This window comes from Bubalus bubalis, chromosome 9, assembly GCF_019923935.1.
Source record: "Bubalus bubalis isolate 160015118507 breed Murrah chromosome 9, NDDB_SH_1, whole genome shotgun sequence".
Lineage (NCBI taxonomy): Eukaryota > Metazoa > Chordata > Mammalia > Artiodactyla > Bovidae > Bubalus > Bubalus bubalis.
Window position 1 is genome coordinate 107128056 of NC_059165.1, and position 18643 is coordinate 107146698.

Genomic DNA, 18643 nt, shown 5'->3' on the forward strand with positions numbered 1-18643 from the left:
CCTCCTTTTCCTCCTAGGAACCTCAGGATATGATTTTGTTTGGGAAAGGGTCTTTGCAGATATACTTGGTTACCCGTGTGTGTGTGCTAAATCACTTCAGCCATATCCAACTCTTTGCAATCCCATGGACTGTAGCCCACCAGGCCCCTCTGTCCATGGGGATTCTCCAGGTAAGAATACTTGAGTGGGTTGCCATGCCCTCTTCCAGGGCATCTTCCAGACACAGGGATCGAACCTGAGTCTCTCCCTCCTGAACTGGCAGGCAAGTTCTTTCCCATGAGCACCAGCTGGGAAGCCCCTTTGATTTCAAGATCAGAGCATCCTGGACTGTCTAGACATGCCCTATGTCCCATGACAGGTGTCCTCATAAGAGACAAAAGGGGAGAAGACAAAGACATGAAGATGGCCACAGGAAGATGGAGGCAGACAGGAACGATGTGGCCACAAGTCCAGGAATGCCAGGAGCACCAGCAGCTGGAAGAGGCAGGAAGGATCACCCTCTGGGCCTCCCGAGGGAGCTAGGTCTGCCCACATCTTGATCTCAGACTTCTGGCCTCCAGAGCTGGGAGAGAACAGATCCCTATTGCTGTAAGCCCTCACCTTGCTTGTGGTCATTTGTCATGATTGCCGCTTGACTAATACAGTGAGCAAAGCACCTCAGCTGTCCCCACACTCCTTCTCCAGGGCAAAGAGTGGGAGAGTCCCTCTCTGTGGCACTTTATTAGTGAGATCACTGTTTGAGGGAGTGCTGGGACAGAGGCCGAGCCAGACGGGGCTGGGCACCTGGTCCTTCAGGACCAGCCTAGGAGAGGATCCGTGGGGCCACTCAGTGCCTGGGGACCTGGGATATGCTCTCTGCATGTGAGAGCGGCTGCCTTTCCAGATGCTAACCGGGAGCTGCCACCCCCTCCCACCTTTGGGCAGGGCTGGGCTGGACTTGGTCTGTGAGAGACCCCTCTACTCCACAAACCCTCTCACCTCCCTGGTCCCTGCTCCTCCTCCAGGCCCACCTTCCCAGGACCCCTGGAACCCCTCTGAGGGCAGCCACGGAGATGAGGCTATAATTTAAAAATACATTTATTTAGTGTTTCCATTTGTTTCTGTTCTGTTACACAAGGCCATTAAATAAATACATTCTCCAAGTCACTCGAGTACACACCTACTCACTATACAGATGAGGTAGAGAAATCAATAGGCCCACACAAGACTTTTCTCGTGTGTGAATGCCCCTCTCCTCCCGCCCGCCTCCACTTGGCCTGGTCAAGCTCAGAGTGGCATCTGTGCACGCTGAGCAGAGAGCAGGTGGCCGGGACCTGCCTGGCCCCTCAGCATGGCTCTGCCCCCGCGGCTCCAGGGCTGGGGGGTCTGGACCCCGCCACAGACGTATTTTCTTTGAGAGATCCTCTGCTGTACAGACAAGAAGCATGTTAATAAGAGGCTCCATCTGCAGGAGTGCTTCTTCGCTTAGCAAGACATTCTGATATATATTTATGTATAAACAAACCAGCCAGCAGACGTTTTCAATCTGCTTTGTTTAAAAAAATACTTTTCTTAATATTTATGACATAGAGCTAAATGTGGTATTTGACTTAAAAAAAATCCTTCCTCTGACTTGCTGCCCTTCCAACCCAGTAGTGACCGAGCTACAGTCTTGTCACAGAAACATGGCCAGCTCTGCCTGCTCCAGGCCCCAGCAGGTGGGGATGCTTGGGGACAACTGGGGCGCACCCCCGCCTCCCCCCGCCCTCCAGCCAAGTGTGGAGGAGACCAAGCGGCAGCCCCACGCCACCCACTGCCACAGAGCCCACCCTGGCTCCCGCCCAGGGAACATGCCTTGGCTGTAGCACTCTGTCAGCATGCAGTTCTTCACGGGGATGTTCTCTGAACCACAGGAGAATAAACTCTACTATTTACACTATCGAACAGGGACTAAGAGACCCACATCCACATAAATAGGTTTTCTTTTACAAACACAGTCAGTCTCCAGGGTTCCCGAAGCCCCCCGGACTCCGAGGAATCCCTTCACTCAGTAGTTCCCGCGTCCACACTGGCTGCCCCAGCTCTGCGCCTGCCCAAACCCCAGTGCACACCCTCCGAGCACAGTCAGAGAGCTGAGCAGGACGGGGCCAGGGCCAGAGGCCCTACCAACATGGGCAGGAGAGCTCCACACCTAGCAACGGCGCCCGAGCCAACACTGACCGCACCGACACAGTGTGCACACACACGCACACCACCACACGCATGCACACACAAGCACATGTACCACACACACACAAACATGTGTACATGGTCACACACATACATGCACACCCGGGCAGAGATGCTCTCATTCTCATGCATGGATACACGCTACGCATATGGAAACATGTATGTGCGCACACACGAGCATGCATCTGCACTTACACACACCGCATACTCACAGATGGACATTCGTGCATTCACACAAACATGCTCATGCACACACACCACACACGCATGCATGCATGCACACACGTGTGCACACACCCTCAGCCAAATCAGGTCAGTGATGGCCATACTTTTCCCTTCTCTGCAAAATCGACAGCACAACCAAGGAGAACACTTTCCATTTGCCAAATCCTATCTCCAAACTCTCTCCACCCATGTGCGCCCCCACCCTGCCTCCCCTACAGTGACAGAGAACAAGCTGTGCCTTCCTCATGAAATGAACCTCCAAGAGGCTGGCCCCACCCCTCCGCCCATGCCCACCTCTGGGGGAGAACAGGCTGCCCTCTGCCAGCCCCAGCCCCAGAATCTGCACTGAGTCTCGAGTGTGGATCCATGTGCCCTCGGGGTGCAGAGGAGGGCCCGTCCACCTCCCTGGTCAGCCTTGCTATGGGCAGCCAACTTGGACCATGGGACCTGGCTTCCAGAAACCCTGAGGGTGGTGGCCAGACACAGCTTGCTTTACTTCTTTAAAAACAACAACAGCAATGTCTCTCTTGATTTAGTGGTTTCAAACGACAAAGCAGATCAGGCAAACAGGTCAGTCAAGAGGGGGTTTGGAGGGGAGGGAGGAAGGGGCTCCTCCAGACCAGGCTCTATTGAGACGGGGAGGAGCCACAGCCTGGGAGGCTGCAGGGACGGAGAAAATAATATTATATATTAGTTAAATAAAAATAACTTAAAAGTCACTGATACTACTCCAAAGAGAAGTACTTGGTGTCAGAGGGGCCAGCAGTTGAGCCCCACAAGCGGGCACCAGGCGTCTGCTCTCGCTCCTAGTGGTTTGACTCTCTAGGCCAGTGCTGATGCAGGTCAGCCCACACAGAGCCCGTGCGGCCACGAAGGTGTGCCCGCTGCTCCTCAGAGGGCACCCAGCGCACGACAGGCGGCTGGTGACTTGGGGGGACGGAACTTGGAAAGCATCCGTGCAAAGCTCTCAGGTCACGGGGAGGGACGAGCAGGGAGGATGCAGAGGCCAGACTGGGCCTCTGAGAGGAGGAGACAGAGGGCTGGAGACGGCAAACGCAGCCCGCCCCCAGGCCTCTGCCTCCGCCTTGTAGCCAAGCGTGCTGGGGGCGCCCAGGCCAGGGACTCGGCCCCTGCGGCGTTACAACCCTCAGCTGGCACGCACGGCCTGCGTCCCTGCGGCCGCCCGCGGGGCGCGGGGCTCAGCCCTTGCAGGTGTAGACCTCTTCCCGCTGGGTGCACTGTCTGCACTCCACGTAGCAGCACCAGCGCACCTGGCACTGGCAAGGCCGGGTCACCACCCGACTCTGCGTGTTGTGGCCGCGCCCGCAGCAGATGCTCTCGCAGTTCTTCTCACGGTGGCACCTGCGGCCTGCAGTGCCTGGGGAGAAGCGGCCAGCCACGCAGAAGCTGGGGGAGTCGTCCAGGTGCACCAGCTCCGGCGTGCGGGGCAGGGGGTCGCCGCCGCCCGCCCCGGCGGCCCGGCCCCGCGGCGGCGAGATGGCGCCGGCCTCGCCGGTGGCCTCGTTGGTGGTGCTGCCCACCTTGAGGGCTGTCTCGTACTTGTGCTTCAGGCGCTTGCCCACCTCGTGGAAAGGCGCCAGCTGCCGCCAGCACGTCCGCACGGTGCACGAGCCGGACACGCCGTGGCACTTGCACGTGGTCTCCACCCCAGCCTTGATCACCTGGCGAGAGAGAGGGGCGGGCGTGAGGGCCACCCTGAGCAGACTGGAGACCACCCCCAAGACAACTCTCAGAGGGGCTGGGACTGCCAGAACTCATGGCCCAAAAGGTCACCACTGTTTATCACCCAGGCTTCCTGGCTCCCACCAACAGCCCGTCCTCTCCAAGCCATGGATCACCCAGGACAGAAGTCCCACAGCCAGCACCACAACTTCAGAGAAGCCGCCACAGCTCCCTGAATCTGCCTCCTGCACCACCGAGGCGCCCCCTTCCCGTTCTCCACATCCCAGGATGTCCCCTGCCAGGGCAGGGCACACCTCCCCACGAGCCCTTCTGTCAGTGCTCCCCAGGACCACACAGTCTGTTCTCAGCAGTCTGTTCCTCGAAAATTTAAGGACAAGCAAGTCAGCGTGCCTAGTGGACAGAACTGGCCACCAGAGTGTACGTTCTGAGTTGACCATGTCTCTGCCTGGGCATAGGGACCAGATGCTACCACGTGTGCAGGCACCAGCTGCCACCCTGCCAAGGGTAACTTGGAAAGAGGGAGAAAGCCTCCAGCGAGGAGCAGACAGGAGAGGGCTGCGCCCACCCCCACACACAGGCAGGGGCAGGCATGGCCCAGCACCAACCTTCTGCTCTGCATCTGGGAGGCTGCCGAAGACTCAGGCTGGCCCTTCCCCTCGCAGGACTTGGGTCCCACGTGCAAAGCCATGGAGTCAGGCCAGCTGTCCCACAGGGCCTCCTGCCTGACTTCCCACACTGGGGTCCCAGGAGGGACGTGGGGAAGAGGAATGGCAAGGAAAGGGGAGGTTCCTCTCCCAGTGGGCCCCAAGCCAGGCCCGAGCTCCCACACAGCCCCCAGGGAGAGCCAACTCAAGGGGGATTAAGAAACATAGCTGCCCTCCAGCCAGGCAACAGAAGAGTCACATTTAATGATACTTTGCTGAGAAACCCGGACAAATTTAATTAAAATGTGGCTTACCCAGGACCAGTGGACCTAATGGAGCACTTTCATATTCTGACTTTTCATTAATAGCTTACAAAAGGGCGAGTGCAGAGGAAAAGAAAGGGCCTCCCCTGGGGGATTTAATCAGCCTGCACCCCTCCCCAGACGGTGGAAGGACAGGCAGAGCTCCTGTGGCAAAGGGGAAATTGATTCTTTAATAAGCCCATACCTCAGAACCCTGGCTTCTCAATAAAGAGGGGCTCAGAATGGGGCTGGTATTAATTACCTCATCACCCCCCTCCAGCCCCCAGGCTGGGACTCCAAATCCCAAGGGCTGCCCCACAAGCACGCAGATCCCACTCCCGCCCCTGACGGCCCCACAGCTCAGGCTGAGCCTTGGGAGGCATTCGATTGTCCAGGCTGTGCAGGGGCTACGAGGGTGGGGTGCTCTGTGCACAGTGTAGGTGGTGGGGCCCGACGCCTCCTCCAGGGTGGGGAGCTGAGGGGCTTCCGGGGGGCGGGTTGGGGTAGAGAGTGGCTGCCTACAGCAAGACAGCTGCAACAGTCCTTTCCAGCTTGAGTCTTCTGTTTTGAGTTTCCTCAGAACAGAGCCCTGGCCACAGACAGGGCCCCTGAGGCAGAAGCAGCCTCCCCAGCTTGGGCCAGCCACACCCCGAGCATTTCCCCAGAACCCCTGAACCACACACTGACCCATCTGCCATTCACCTAGGTCCCTGGTGACAGGACCACCCACCCCTCAGCCCCAACAGGTAGGGTCTAGTCCATCCTCCACCTGGTTAGATGGTGCCCAGTAGACGAGACCCTCCTTGCGGCCTTGACCACCCAGGACACCCCTCCCTGCTCTCCAGCCAGCAGCAAGTAGGACTTCTGGCTCTACCCAAACATGCAAGACCGTGGGGCACCCCCCCCCCACAGAGCTCCCCATGACAACTAGTACCCTGCCCATTGGGTAAGTAATGAGCCTGATAAGCAGAAGGGCTGAAGGCCCCGGCTGTCCCCAGTGGCTGGCACAGACACACCATGGCAGCCACCTTCACCTCCTCTCGGACCCCGAGCCCTCTCCTGGACCGGAGCCCCTTAAACACACACGCACCCTGCCCACCCCCTGCCCTTTCCCACTCTGTGCCCCAGCCCATGCTAACTGCACCCACACCATCCCATGCCCTGTCCCGTGCCCCTCGACCCTGCACCCTTTCCCGCCCCCAGGCCCCGCCCGGCTTGCCTTCACACCCACGAGGTTGTTGTGGAAGTCCACGCGGGCTCGCAGATCCTTGCTAGACCGCCGGCCCAGGAACTCCTTGACGAACTTGCTGCTGTACTTGAGGTTGTCTCCGCAGCCGCCCCACTGCCAGGCCTCCCGGTTCTCCAAGTCAGGCGCCTCATCGCAAGTGCAGCGTTCCATGCGGCCTGCGCTGCAAGCCTTGGCCAGTGCGTGCGTCAGGCCAGCGGAGGAGATGGCGTAAAGGAAGGCTGTCTCCTTGAAGCCTGGGGGTGAGGGCAGGGGCGGGTCAGTGGGCCAGAGAGGCCCCCATCTCCCTCGGGTGCAGCCAAACCATGGTCTCCCAACACGCACATTCCACATAGAGCAGGGTCTGTGGGAAGGATCCTCCATGGCGTGGTCCACAGGGAACCTGGGCGGACATGTGCTCCTGGGGTTAGGAGGTGCCCTCTCATGCCCCAGACACAGAACTGCTCAGGGGCAGAGAACCCAGAGTGAACTTCAGCCACAGCAGTGCCCAGCACTCAGAGACCCCATCCCTCTGGGTCTCGAACCTACTAGACTGGCCAGGGGCCTCGATAAGCCTTGCCATGCCCTGTGCCTCAGGTCCCTAGTTTTTAAACAAAGCTGTTGAGAGATTCAGATGAGAGTTCCCCCTTGGCACCCTCCTCTGGAAGGAGACACAAAAGAGGGACTCCACGCTAAGAACTGGGGCACCAGCTAGACCCCCGGACCTGCGTGCAGGCACTGGGCCTCAGTCCCTGCCATGTGGCAAGAGCCGTCAGAGCTGCCCTGGGCCCTGTCACACCTGTCCACACACACCTTGTGCCACCAGCAACTGTTCCACGCAGGTGTGAGGGGGACCAGGCGTGGGGGAGAGGGCAGGAGAAGCGGGGGAGCTGCAGGTTCAAGTCCCACCCACCGCCCAGCCACCTGGAACTTGGATGAGTGACGCACGGGGCCCCCCGGGGCTGGAGGTCCCGCCTCCTGGCTCCCATCCAGGGTCCCGGCACACTCACCTCGCTTGAGGAGGCTGGCCCGGTAGCGGCCCTCCAAGGTGCAGTTCCAGCGCTCAAAGCGGAACTGGTACTGGCACTCGAGGGCACTCATGCTGACTGCCTCCACCAGCGTCTCGGCCACACCGGGGTCCCGGCGGCACATGCGCCGCTGCTTGCGCTCCAGCTTCAGCCGGTCACAGGCCTTGTAGTGGGCCTGGGCAACAGCTTCTGGCTCCAGGGTCAGCGGGAGGATGGTCAGGGGCTCACTGCCCGTCAGCCTGGGCACACAGAGGCCAAAATGAGCCCTGCTCCAGAGGTGGGAAGCTGGCACTGGGTGAGCTGCTGCAGACGCTGGGGCAGCAGCAGAACCTGACGGCTGTTGAGCACAGTGGCAGCAGAACAGGAGCCCCGGTGGGCCCCCCTGGAGGGCAAGGGCAGCGAGCCCAGGGACAGGCTGTCCACAGAGAACCAGCAGGGCGGGGGGGCGAGCCCAGAGGACCCCTGCCCACCAGGCATCGTCTCTGCATCCGCTTGCCTCTGCATCACTCATGCCCTGCCCTGCCGATGGCTTAGGGACCCCTGTCTAGCCACCTGTGTGCACTGGGTTCTCTCGAGCTGCCCCAGGACAGACCCCAGGTACCCACGTGGCTGCTGACCCCTCCCCAGCAACTCTTGTCAGAAAGTAACACTCCAGCTGGCACCAGCCTCCCGCCCAGGTCTGATGGCAGGGGAAGGGACAGAGGGCTAGAAACTCACACACACACCTGGGAGGGCTGCCCAGCCCGGGGCACTGGCCAAGGCAGGGAGGGGCCACGGAAGTCAGAGGCCACGTGAGACGGACATCTGCCACACCCTCTGTCACCCACTCCCATGTCTGCTTCACAGCTTGTTCCAGGCCTCCAGCCTCTGCCACCTCCAGCTAGGGGTGTCCCTCCGGCCCTGTAGACCCTTGGGGAGGCCCTGCTCCCTCTCTGTCCCCCTGCAGCCTGTGCAGGTGGCCCCCATGGTTCCAGCCGAGTCTCCTGGAACACGTGCACCAGAAGGGGCTCCCAGCCCAGGACCCGAGCAGCACTCAGGAGGTAGCTGCTGGTTTGAGGCACCTCCATCTCCCTTCCTGGCTGAGCCAAGGCCGGAGCCAGTCTCTGCTGTCTGGCCTTCCAGCCCTAACTCCTTACCACCAGCTCCATCCAGGGACTGACTGGCCCTGGCCTTTTGCCTGTGCTGTGCCCAGAAGCACGGGCCTCAGTATCCCCAGACAGACAACTGTACATCTGAGATCCAGATATGTCCAAGCCAGCCCCACCCAGACCTTCAGCCCTTGGGAGGGAAAAGTGCCCACCTGGAGGGGGATGGGGCTCAGCGCCCCCTACTAGGGCATCATTAGAAACAAGTCCACCCCCATTATCTCACGCCAGCCAAACCCAAGAAACAGGGCTGGCAGGAGTCCACAGATACTGGAGCCCCACGCCTTGCCCCATTCCTTCTGCTGCTGTCCTTCCAAAACTCCTCAGGGGAACACTGGCCCTGGGCTGACAAAGAGAGCTGCAGCTTTCTGCCGGGAACAGGGTGTGGGCTGGGTCTCCAGCTGCAGGGGCAGGGTGTGGGCGGGGTCTTCCGCTGCAGGAGCGGGGGAGGTGGGAGGGGCCTCCAAGACCCCACCCTCGAGCACCAGTACTCACGCTGCAGGCTGAGGCTCCTCTGGGGACAGCCTGGGGTAGTTGCACACACACCTCAGCAGGCCCTGCCGTGCCTCATGGAGAGGGGCATCGCTGCATGTACCCTTAGAGTAAGGGTGGGGTCTGTGCAAAGCAGAACCGGCCCTACTCGGAGACCCCTGGACCCCAGGCCCTGAAGGAGTCGCCCGTCTCAGCCTCGCTGATCAGCTCCCTGAGAACAGGAAAGCAGGGTGCTGAGGCCTAGGCAGCAGCTGGGCAAGGAAGCCACCAGATCGCCAGAGCAGACCGGTCAGGTCTAGGGGTGTGCGGCAGGAAGGAATGCTACCCCCCCCCACCTCTGCAAACGTAGGTGCCACATGAGCGAGGCCATGGTGGGCACCCTGAGAAGACCCATCCCAGGCCTTGGCACTGCTCCCCACAGTGCTGAGAACTGCTGCACCCGTGAGCAGAGGTGGTCCCTGCTCCCAACCCTGCGACTGAGAGGGTGGGTGAGCAGCAGCCCTGCCAGCTCAAGTCCGCGCTGAAGAGCCTGTTCCTCTCCCCATAAGCAACACTCAGAATCAGGAGGCTCCTGGGTATGTGGTGGGAGGCCCACGTGGGTGCTGGCTAGGAGAGAAGCTCCAAAGGCCCCTGAGATGTGGACAGACCCTTTGCGGGCCACTCAGCAGCAGTGGGACGCAGAAGCAGTGAGGCCATCAGGGAGAAGACACACGAGCCTGGAGCTGGGACAATGCACTGGAGGGGTAGCGGCACATGATGGGCCCTGGTCACCTGCACCCCTCACTGAGTGCTGGGACGTCGTGCCTAAAAAGATGGGGGTGGGGCAGAAGCTGACATCAGGGGACAGCTTTGTGGACTCCCGGGCCCCTGCTTGAGGACAGCTGCCACGCCAGGGCAGGGAGCAGGCAGGGGCCGGAGGACCTGGGGCTGGAAGCCGGGAGAGCCCCACTCCTCACACAAAGACAGCTCACACGGTGGAGACTTGTCCCCAGACAGGAATGCTAACAGCTGTGCCCAGAACTGCGTGCCACACAGCTAAAGCTCTGTAGCCTCCCACCAGCACATCCCCCAGGCTGGATTCTCCCAGATTAACCAAGCTCCCACCACTGCCAAAGCATTCGGCATCCAAGAGGACCCCTACTGCCAAACCCATCCTGGGGGAACTTAGGGCAGAGTTGGGAAGGGTTGCTGTGGGTGTGGACGAGGAGAGGGAGACAAGTAGCAGGTGATGCTGCCTTCCAGTTCTCTAGGAGGCAGTGGGAGCACCTGTGTCCAAATTCTTCACGTGGGGACGGAACTCAGGGCCTCCCACCCACTCGGTGCTAGTCTGGGTCCACACTGCCCATGGGGAGCTAACTTGACAGCATGCATACCTACAGGTAGCTCCACTCCCATCTAACCTCAGGATGCCCATCAGGGGATCAGAGGCAGCTCCATAAACACAGCCACAGGCAAGCTGACCCTTTCCTGAGGCCAGGTGGTGTCTACATCTGTTCTGGGCAGAAGGATGTCCAAGCCCAGGAACGTCCATCTGACAGCCATGCAGCCACATGGCTGAGGCCGGAGGCCCAAGGGCCACGCCTTTCCTCTGAGCCACCACCCAGTTCCCATGGTAGGCATGAGGCTAGAATCCAATGGGGCAACACTGCTCCATGCCCTGGCACCAAAGGCGGCCTGTCCCCACCTCTTCTATGAGGGCTCCAGGGCCCCTAACAATCAGAGTGGACACAGTGTGGCCAGCCTGTGAGCTTACAGCCTGGAGTGCAGCAACAGAGGACAAGCCCTCATGCAGGTGCCGGACTAGGGGTGCGGGGACCATGCGTGAGGTACAGGGAAGAGGGTGGCCATCAGGTGAGCTGGGCTCAGCGGAGAAGGCACCAGGGACAAGCGACAGGCTGAGCAGGACAGAAACCCCACCACAAAGAGGACCCCACAGAAAAGCTGGAGGGAAAATGAGAGGCTCATAGAACATTCTTAGAATCAGGAAGGCCTTTATCAGAGTGACTCAGAACCCAAAATGCCTTGAAAATTTAATACATTTGACAAAATATACAGGAATCTCTGCACAGAAAAAAGTAGTATAGAGTCCAAAGACCAACAGACAAAGATCAGGGGAAATGCTGCTTTCAGACCCCAGACCAAGGGCCAAATGTGTTTGCTTGTATGTGGGTATGTGCACGTGTGCGTGTACATATGTGGACACGGCTGTATCCTTTCCTCTAGATCAATAACTAAGGAATTAACTGTTAATACAGGATATGAACATACAGTTCAAGGGAAGGAAATACAGTTAGCTATCAAAAACATTTGCATTTCACGCAAAAAAACATAAAATAAAACTATATTTTAGTTTTAGGGCAGGAAACTACCTATAGTCTCACCAGCCCCCAGCTCTCTGAAATGTCAGTGAGTTAATCAGAGGAAGACTATGCTGACAGCTACCTTAATATATAACATGATTTTTAACATAATGGGCTAATCGGAGACTTCTTAGTTTTTACAATGTTAGCGGTCACAAAATTCTTTGGTATAAGATGTATTATTCATTAAAACTGCCCCAAAAGTAATTTTAAATGACCCACAGGTGCTCAGTTGCTCAGTCATGTCTGACTCTGCGACCCTATGGACTGTAGTCCTCCAGGCTCCTCTGTCCATAGGATTCTCTAGGCAAGGATACTGGAGTGCATGGCCATTTCCTCCTCCAGGGGATCATATCAACTCAGGGACAGAACCCATGTCTCTTACGACTCCTGGCCCAGGTCCAAGGTAAGAAAAACCCAAGTAAGATGGTAGGTGTTGTGAGAGGGTATCAGAGAGCAGACACACTGAATCCATAATCACTGAAAACTAGCCAATCTGATCACATGGACCATAGCCTTGTCTAACTCAATGAAACTGAGCCATGCCGTGTGGGGCCACCCAAGACGGGCAGGTCATGGTGGAGAGGTCTGATGGAATGTGGTCCACTGGAGAAGGGAATGGCAAACCACTTCAGTATTCTTGCCTTGAGAACCCCATGAACAGTATAAAAAGGCAAAATGATAGGATACTGAAAGAGAAACTCCCCAGGTCAGCAGATGCCCAATATGCTACTGGAGATCAGTGGAGAAATAACTCCAGAAAGAATGAAGGGATGGAGCCAAAGCAAAAACAACAACCAGTTGTGGATGTGACTGGTGATAGAAGCAAGGTCCGATTGCTCTTTACGAGCAATATTGCAAAGGAACCTGGAATGCCAGGTCGATGAATCAAGGCAAATTGGAAGTGGTCAAGCAGGATATGGCAAGAGTGAATGTCGACATTCTAGGAATCAGTGAAGTAAAATGGACTGGAATGGGTGAATTTAACTCAGATGACCATTATATCTACTACTGTGGGCAGGAATCCCTCAGAAGAAATGGAGTAGCCATCATGGTCAACAAAAGAGTCCGAAATGCAGTACTTGGATGCAATCTCAAAAATGACAGAATGATCTCTGTTCGTTTCCAAGGCAAACCATTCAATATCACAGTAATCCAGCCTATGCCCGAACCAGTAACGCTGAAGAAGCTGAAGTTGAACAGTTCTATGAAGACCTACAAGACCTTTTAGAACTAACATCCAAAAAAGATGTCCTTTTCATTATAGGAGACTGGAATGCAAAAGTAGGAAGTCAAGAAACACCTGGGGTAACAGGCAAATTTGGCCTTGGAATATGGAATGAAGCAGGGAAAAGACTAATAGAGTTTTGCCAAGAGAACGCACAGGTCATAGCAAACACCCTCTTCCAACAACACAAGAGAAGACTCTACACATGGACATCACCAGATGGTCAACAATGAAATCAGACTGATTATATTCTTTGCAGCCAAAGATGGAGAGGCTTTATACAGTCAGCAAAAACGAGACTGGGAGCTGACTGTGGCTCAGATCATGAACTCCTTATTGCCAAATTCAGACTTAAATTGAAGAAAATAGGGAAAACCACTAGACCATTCAGGTATGACCTAAATCAAATCCCTTATGATTATAAGGAAGTGAGAAATAGATTTAAGGGACTAGATCTGATAGAGTGACTGATGAACTATGGAATGAAGTCCGTGACATTGTACAGGAGACAGGGATCAAGACCATCCCCATGGGAAAAAAATGCAAATAAGCAAAGTGGCTGTCTGGGGAGGCCTTACAAATAGCTGTGAAAAGAAGAGAAGCAAAAAGCAAAGGAGAAAAGGAAAGATATAAGCATCTGAATGCAAAGTTCCAAAGAATAGCAAGGAGAGATAAGAAAGCCTTCCTCAGCGATCAATGCAAAGAAATAGAGGAAAACAACAGAATGGGAAAGACTAGAGATCTAATCAAGAAAATTAGAGATACCAAGGGAACATTTCATGCAAAGATGGGCTCGATAAAGGACAGAAATGGTATGGACCTAACAGAAGCAGAAGATATTCAGAAGAGGTGGCAAGAATACACAGAAGAACTGTACAAAAAAGATCTTCACGACCAAGATAATCACAATGGTGTGATCACTCACCTGGAGCCAGACATCCTGGAATGTGAAGTCAAGTGGGCCTTAGAAAGCATCACTACGAACAAAGCTAGTGGAGGTGATGGAATCCCAGTTGAGCTATTTCAAATCCTGAAAGAGATGCTGTGAAAGTGCTGCACTCAATATGCCAGCAAATTTGGAAAACTCAGCCATGGTCACAGGACTAGAAAAGGTCAGTTTTCATTCCAATCCCAAAGAAAGGCAATGCCAAAGAATGCTCAAGCTACCACACAATTGCACTCATCTCACACGCTAGTAAAGTAATGTTCAAAATTCTCCAAGCCAGGCTTCAGCAATACATGAACCATGAACTTCCAGATGTTCAAGCTGGTTTTAGAAAAGGCAGAGGGACCAGAGATCAAATTGCGAACATCCGCTGGATCATCAAAAAAGCAAGAGAGTTCCAGAAAAGCATCTATTTCTGCTTTATTGACTGCCAAAGCCTTTGACTGTGTGGATCACAATAAACTGTGGAAAATTCTGAAAGAAATGGGAATACCAGACTACCTGACCTGCCTCTTGAGAAACCTGTATGCAGGTCAGGAAGCAACAGTTAGAACTGGACATGGAACAACAGACTGGTTCCAAATAGGAAAAGGAGTACGTCCAGGCTGTATATCGTCACCCTGCTTATTTAACTTCTGTGCAGAGTACATCATGAGAAATGCTGGGCTGGAAGAAGCACAAGCTGGAATCAAGATTGCCAGGAGAAATATCAATAACTTCAGATACGCAGATGACACCACCCTTATGGCAGAAAATGAAGAGGAACTAAAAAGCCTCTTGATGAAAGTGAAAGAGGAGTGTAAAAAAGTTGGCTTAAAGCTCAACATTCAGAAAACGAAGGTCATGGCATCCGGTCCCATCACTTCATGGGAAATAGATGGGGAAACAGTGTCAGACTTTATTTTTTGGGGCCTCAAAATCACTACAGATGGTGATTGCAGCCATGAAATTAAAAGATGCTTACTCCTTGGAAGGAAACCTAGATAGCATATTAAAAAGCAGAGACATTACTTTGCCAACAAAGGTCCGTCTAGTCAAGGCTATGGTTTTTCCAGTGGTCATATATGGATGTGAGAGTTGGACTGTGAAGAAAGCTGAGCACTGAAGAATTGATGCTTTTGAGCTGTGGTGTTGGAGAAGACTCTTGAGAGTCCCTTGGACTGCAAGGAGATCCAACCAGTCCATTCTGAAGGAGATCAGCCCTGGGTGTTCTTTGGAAGGAATGATGCTAAAGCTGGAACTCCAATAGTTTGGCCACCTCAATGAAGAGTTCACTCATTGGAAAAGACTCTGATGCTGGGAGGGATTGAGGGCAGGAGGAGAAGGGGACAACAGAAGATGAGATGGCTGGATGGTATCACTGACTCAATGGATGTGAGTCTGGGCGAACTCCGGGTGTTGGTGATGGACAGGGAGGCCTGGAGTGCTGCAATTCACGGGGTCCCAGAGAGTCAGACATGACTGAGCGACTGAACTGAAATGAACTGAAAACTGCATTGATTAGTTATTTTTCATTCATCAGGTAAATATAAATCAGTATCTGATAAGATAATGTCAAGGACACAGGGAAAGAGGTGTTCCTCCTTGGCTGGAATTCTGGACTGACACAGCTACAAAAGTTCACCACCAATCTCCTTCTAGAAATACAGCCTCCATATATTAATATGTTATCTTAAAATGTACAAGCAGGGACTTCCCTGGTAGCCCAGTGGTTAAGACTGCACCTTCCAATGGAGGGGGTTGTGGGTTCAATCCTTGATCAAGGAGCTAAGATTCTGTATGCCTTGTGGCCAAAAAAAACAGAAGCAGTATTGCAACAAATTCAATAAGGGACTTTTAAAAAATGGTCCATAGTTTTTAAAGGTACAAGTCAAAAAAATTTAATATCAGCAAGAAGAAAGAAACGTACAAGCATATGTCACTCATGTGTTACCCAATGCAATGCTGCTTAGTCACTCAGTCGTGTCTGACTCTGTGACCCCATGGACTGTAGCCCAGCAGGCTCCTCTGTCCATGGAATTCTCCAGGCAAGAATACTGGAGTGGGGTTGCCATGCCCTCCTCCAGCAGATCTTCCCAACCCAGGGATCGAACCCAGGTCTCCAGCATTACAGGCAGATTCTTTACTGTCTGAGCCATCAGGGAAGCCCAAGGATACTGGAGTGGTTAGCCTATCCTTTCTCCAGGGGATCTTCCCGACCCAGGAATCAAACCAGCATCTCCTGCATGGCAAGCGGATCCTTTACCCGCTGGGCTACCGGGGAAGTCCATGCTGTCATGCAGAAACACTGAAAGCACCGATTGTTATGCACAAAGACAGGAGACAGGCTGAATAAATGGGACCCATCCACCCCAGTGTTCAGCAGCCCTCAGAGGAGCTACAGCCCAGCTACTGTGCACACTCAGCGCACAGTACAGGCCTCAATCTGCAGAGGACCTGTGTGCACACGTGCGGGTGCCTGGGGCAACCCAAGACAAAGACGGTGCAGGGCAGAGGAGACTCATCCTTCTCCCCATGGCCTGTGAGCCACTTGCATGCTGTCCCATGCACATGTGGCCTATTCAAAATGACAAAGTCCAAACCAGTGGCCTGGAGAAGCCCCCCCCACAGGCTCTCAGCCCTGCAGCCCAGCCTGGAGCAGTAAGCCTCTGCCCACACAGCCTATCTCCAGCCCAGAAAGCGCCCAGGCCACTCGGCACAGCACCACTCCTCCCGACACCCAGCTGTTCGTACCAGTACACCTGCCACTGTGCTCGACATAGCTGCCCCTCCCACCCCGTGGATGTCTGGCTGAGACAGGTAAGTGGATGGGCACAGAAGCCTTCCCGGGTGGCCCATGGAGGACTTGAGCCAAGGCTGGCTGCCCTTGCTCCATGCAACTGGCCCCTTCCAACGCTGGACCTACTTCCCAAGAAGAAACAATGAGATATAAATGTTGGTCTGGCACTTCACAACACTCGAGTATTTTCAAGTGATACGGTAGACACGTGGAAGGGAGTAGCACAGCTGTGGAAGACAGCTCTCACGCAGCTCAAACAATAGGCCTGTGCACGGGCATCCCGGCTCCTCCCATCAGCGTCATAAACAACCTCCCAAACGTCCTCCAAGAGCTCCCCAACTTGCTGTACACATCCAGCTCTCCGTCCAGCTGATGCCAACATCTGCCCCAAAAAACTGGGTGGGGCCAGTGTCCCTTCCTCGCGATCCTAAAGGTCCTGTCTCCTCGCTGCGGTGTGACGTCACGGCAGCCTCACACGCGGTCCTTCCCAGACTCCCCCCTGCTGGGCCAGTTGTCCACAGGCTGCCATTTTACTGGTATTCCTTCAGGAGCGCCTTCCAGTAGACTCCAAGGTCACGTGTTGTCTCTGCATTTGCACACACGTGACAGGGTCTGGCGGGACGGTTGTGACTGCTGTGTGTGTGATTCTGAAACTCTCCACTGGTGAGAACAGTCTCTCTCCATTTACTCAGAATTCCTTCCTGCCTCTCTCTGAAGTCTTACAGTTTCCCCGACTGAAATCTGAAGACTTACAGCCCCCCAAAGGGTGACCCTGTATGAGGCTCCGTCTGTCTTCCCGAGTGCGTGCGTGCGTAGTTGCTCCAGTCGTGTCCAACACTTTGCGACCCTATGAACTGTAGCCCGTCAGGCTCCCCTGTCCATGGGATTCTCCAGGCAAGAATACTGGAGTGGGTGGCCATGCCCTCCTCCAAGGGATCTTCCCAACCCAAGGATCGAACCCATGTCTCTTGCATTGGCAGGCGGGTTCTTCATCACTTGTACCATTTGTGTAAAAACAAAATATCTTTATAAAAGGCAGTCTTCTCTCTGTTGCTGACCTAGAAAATCCAACTGACCCTATGCTGATTCAGTATCTGGTGACCCTGCTACATGCTGTAATTCATTTCTGATGATTTTCAGATGCTCCATGTACAATCATGCAGTCTGCAGGGACTTATATTACGTTTTCTTACTGTGTGATTCTTCCTGCCTTCCTACGCTGGCTAGGGCCAGCAGCACAACTGTGCAGAATCTGCCAGCTACCCTCTGGGGCCCAGCTTCCTGACGCCCAGCTCCAGAGCCACCAGCCAGCACAGGCTATCCGGTGCCCTTGCCAGCATGTGTGGCCATGATGTGAAGGAGAGAGTCCTGGGCAACACCACCAGAAAGTGGGGACTCCCATCCTTGCTCATCTCCCCTCCACAAGCCCAAACTCACGTTTCTTCCACCCAGACCCCCACTCTGGACATAAGAGCACCCTAACAGCTGGTAGTACGAGGCCAGAGACCAGGAACCAGCGCCCTTACAGAGCCAGAACATGATTGCTACCTGAGAGAAAGAACTCCCACCACACTTCAGGGTCTGTTAAGACAGTTGGCATCATTCAGATTCAGACAATGCTGATGACAGGCATCCTTGTCTGACTCTTTGTCATAGAAGGGAAGGTTCTGCCATTTCACCACTAAGCATGAGGTCAGCTGTTTTTGTGGACACCCTGTAGCAAGTTAAAGAAGTTCCCTTCTGCTTTTGGTTTGCTATGAGTGTTTTTAAAAATCACAAATGGATGTTGACCGTTATTAAATGTCATCTCTGCATCTTTTGATGTGTGATTTTTCTCCTTTAATCTGTTAAACTGAGGAATTTCACTAATTGATATTTCTAATGTCAGACATTAAGCATTCCTGGAATAAACCCAGTTGGCCATGATGGGTTTTATCCTTTCTCTGTATTGCTATGTAACTTGATCATGTTTTGTCTAGGATATTTGCATCCGTGCTTGTAATTTTCTTCTCCCATGCTCTTCCTGCTGAGTTTTGGTGCGTTAGCAAGAGTTGTCCTTTTTTTAATTTCCTAGAAGAGTTCTGTCAGATTAGAATCATGCCCTTTTGACTGGTTGGTGAAGCTTGCCATGAAGCCATGCAGGTTGATGTTTTCTTGGTGGAAAGATTTTCTTTCTGATCCAATTTCTTTTTTCCCCTTCTTAAAAATAGCTTTATTGAGATACAATTCACCTACCATAAAACTTGCCCATTTAAAGTATACAATTCAACATTTGTAGGACATTTGCAAGTATGTGCAAACACCACGATGTCAATTTTAGGATATTTTCATTGTTTTAAAAAGAAACTCTATAGGAT

The 18643-nt window shown here is 54.2% G+C and overlaps 1 protein-coding gene across 1 annotated transcript in view; it reads right to left on the reverse strand.

Annotated features, from left to right (window-relative positions):
- Window positions 1-1059: 1059 nt before the first annotated feature.
- The window catches only part of WNT9A (Wnt family member 9A), a 29810-nt gene continuing 12226 nt past the window's right edge, over window positions 1060-18643 (reverse strand). Inside the window, exons 2-4 of the mRNA XM_025294084.3 lie at window positions 7319-7575; window positions 6303-6565; window positions 1060-4115 (exon numbers count right to left, since the gene is read on the reverse strand). Coding sequence (XP_025149869.1) covers window positions 3633-4115; window positions 6303-6565; window positions 7319-7575 — 1003 coding nt within the window. The 3' untranslated portion in view covers window positions 1060-3632. The remainder of the gene's footprint in view (window positions 4116-6302; window positions 6566-7318; window positions 7576-18643) is intronic.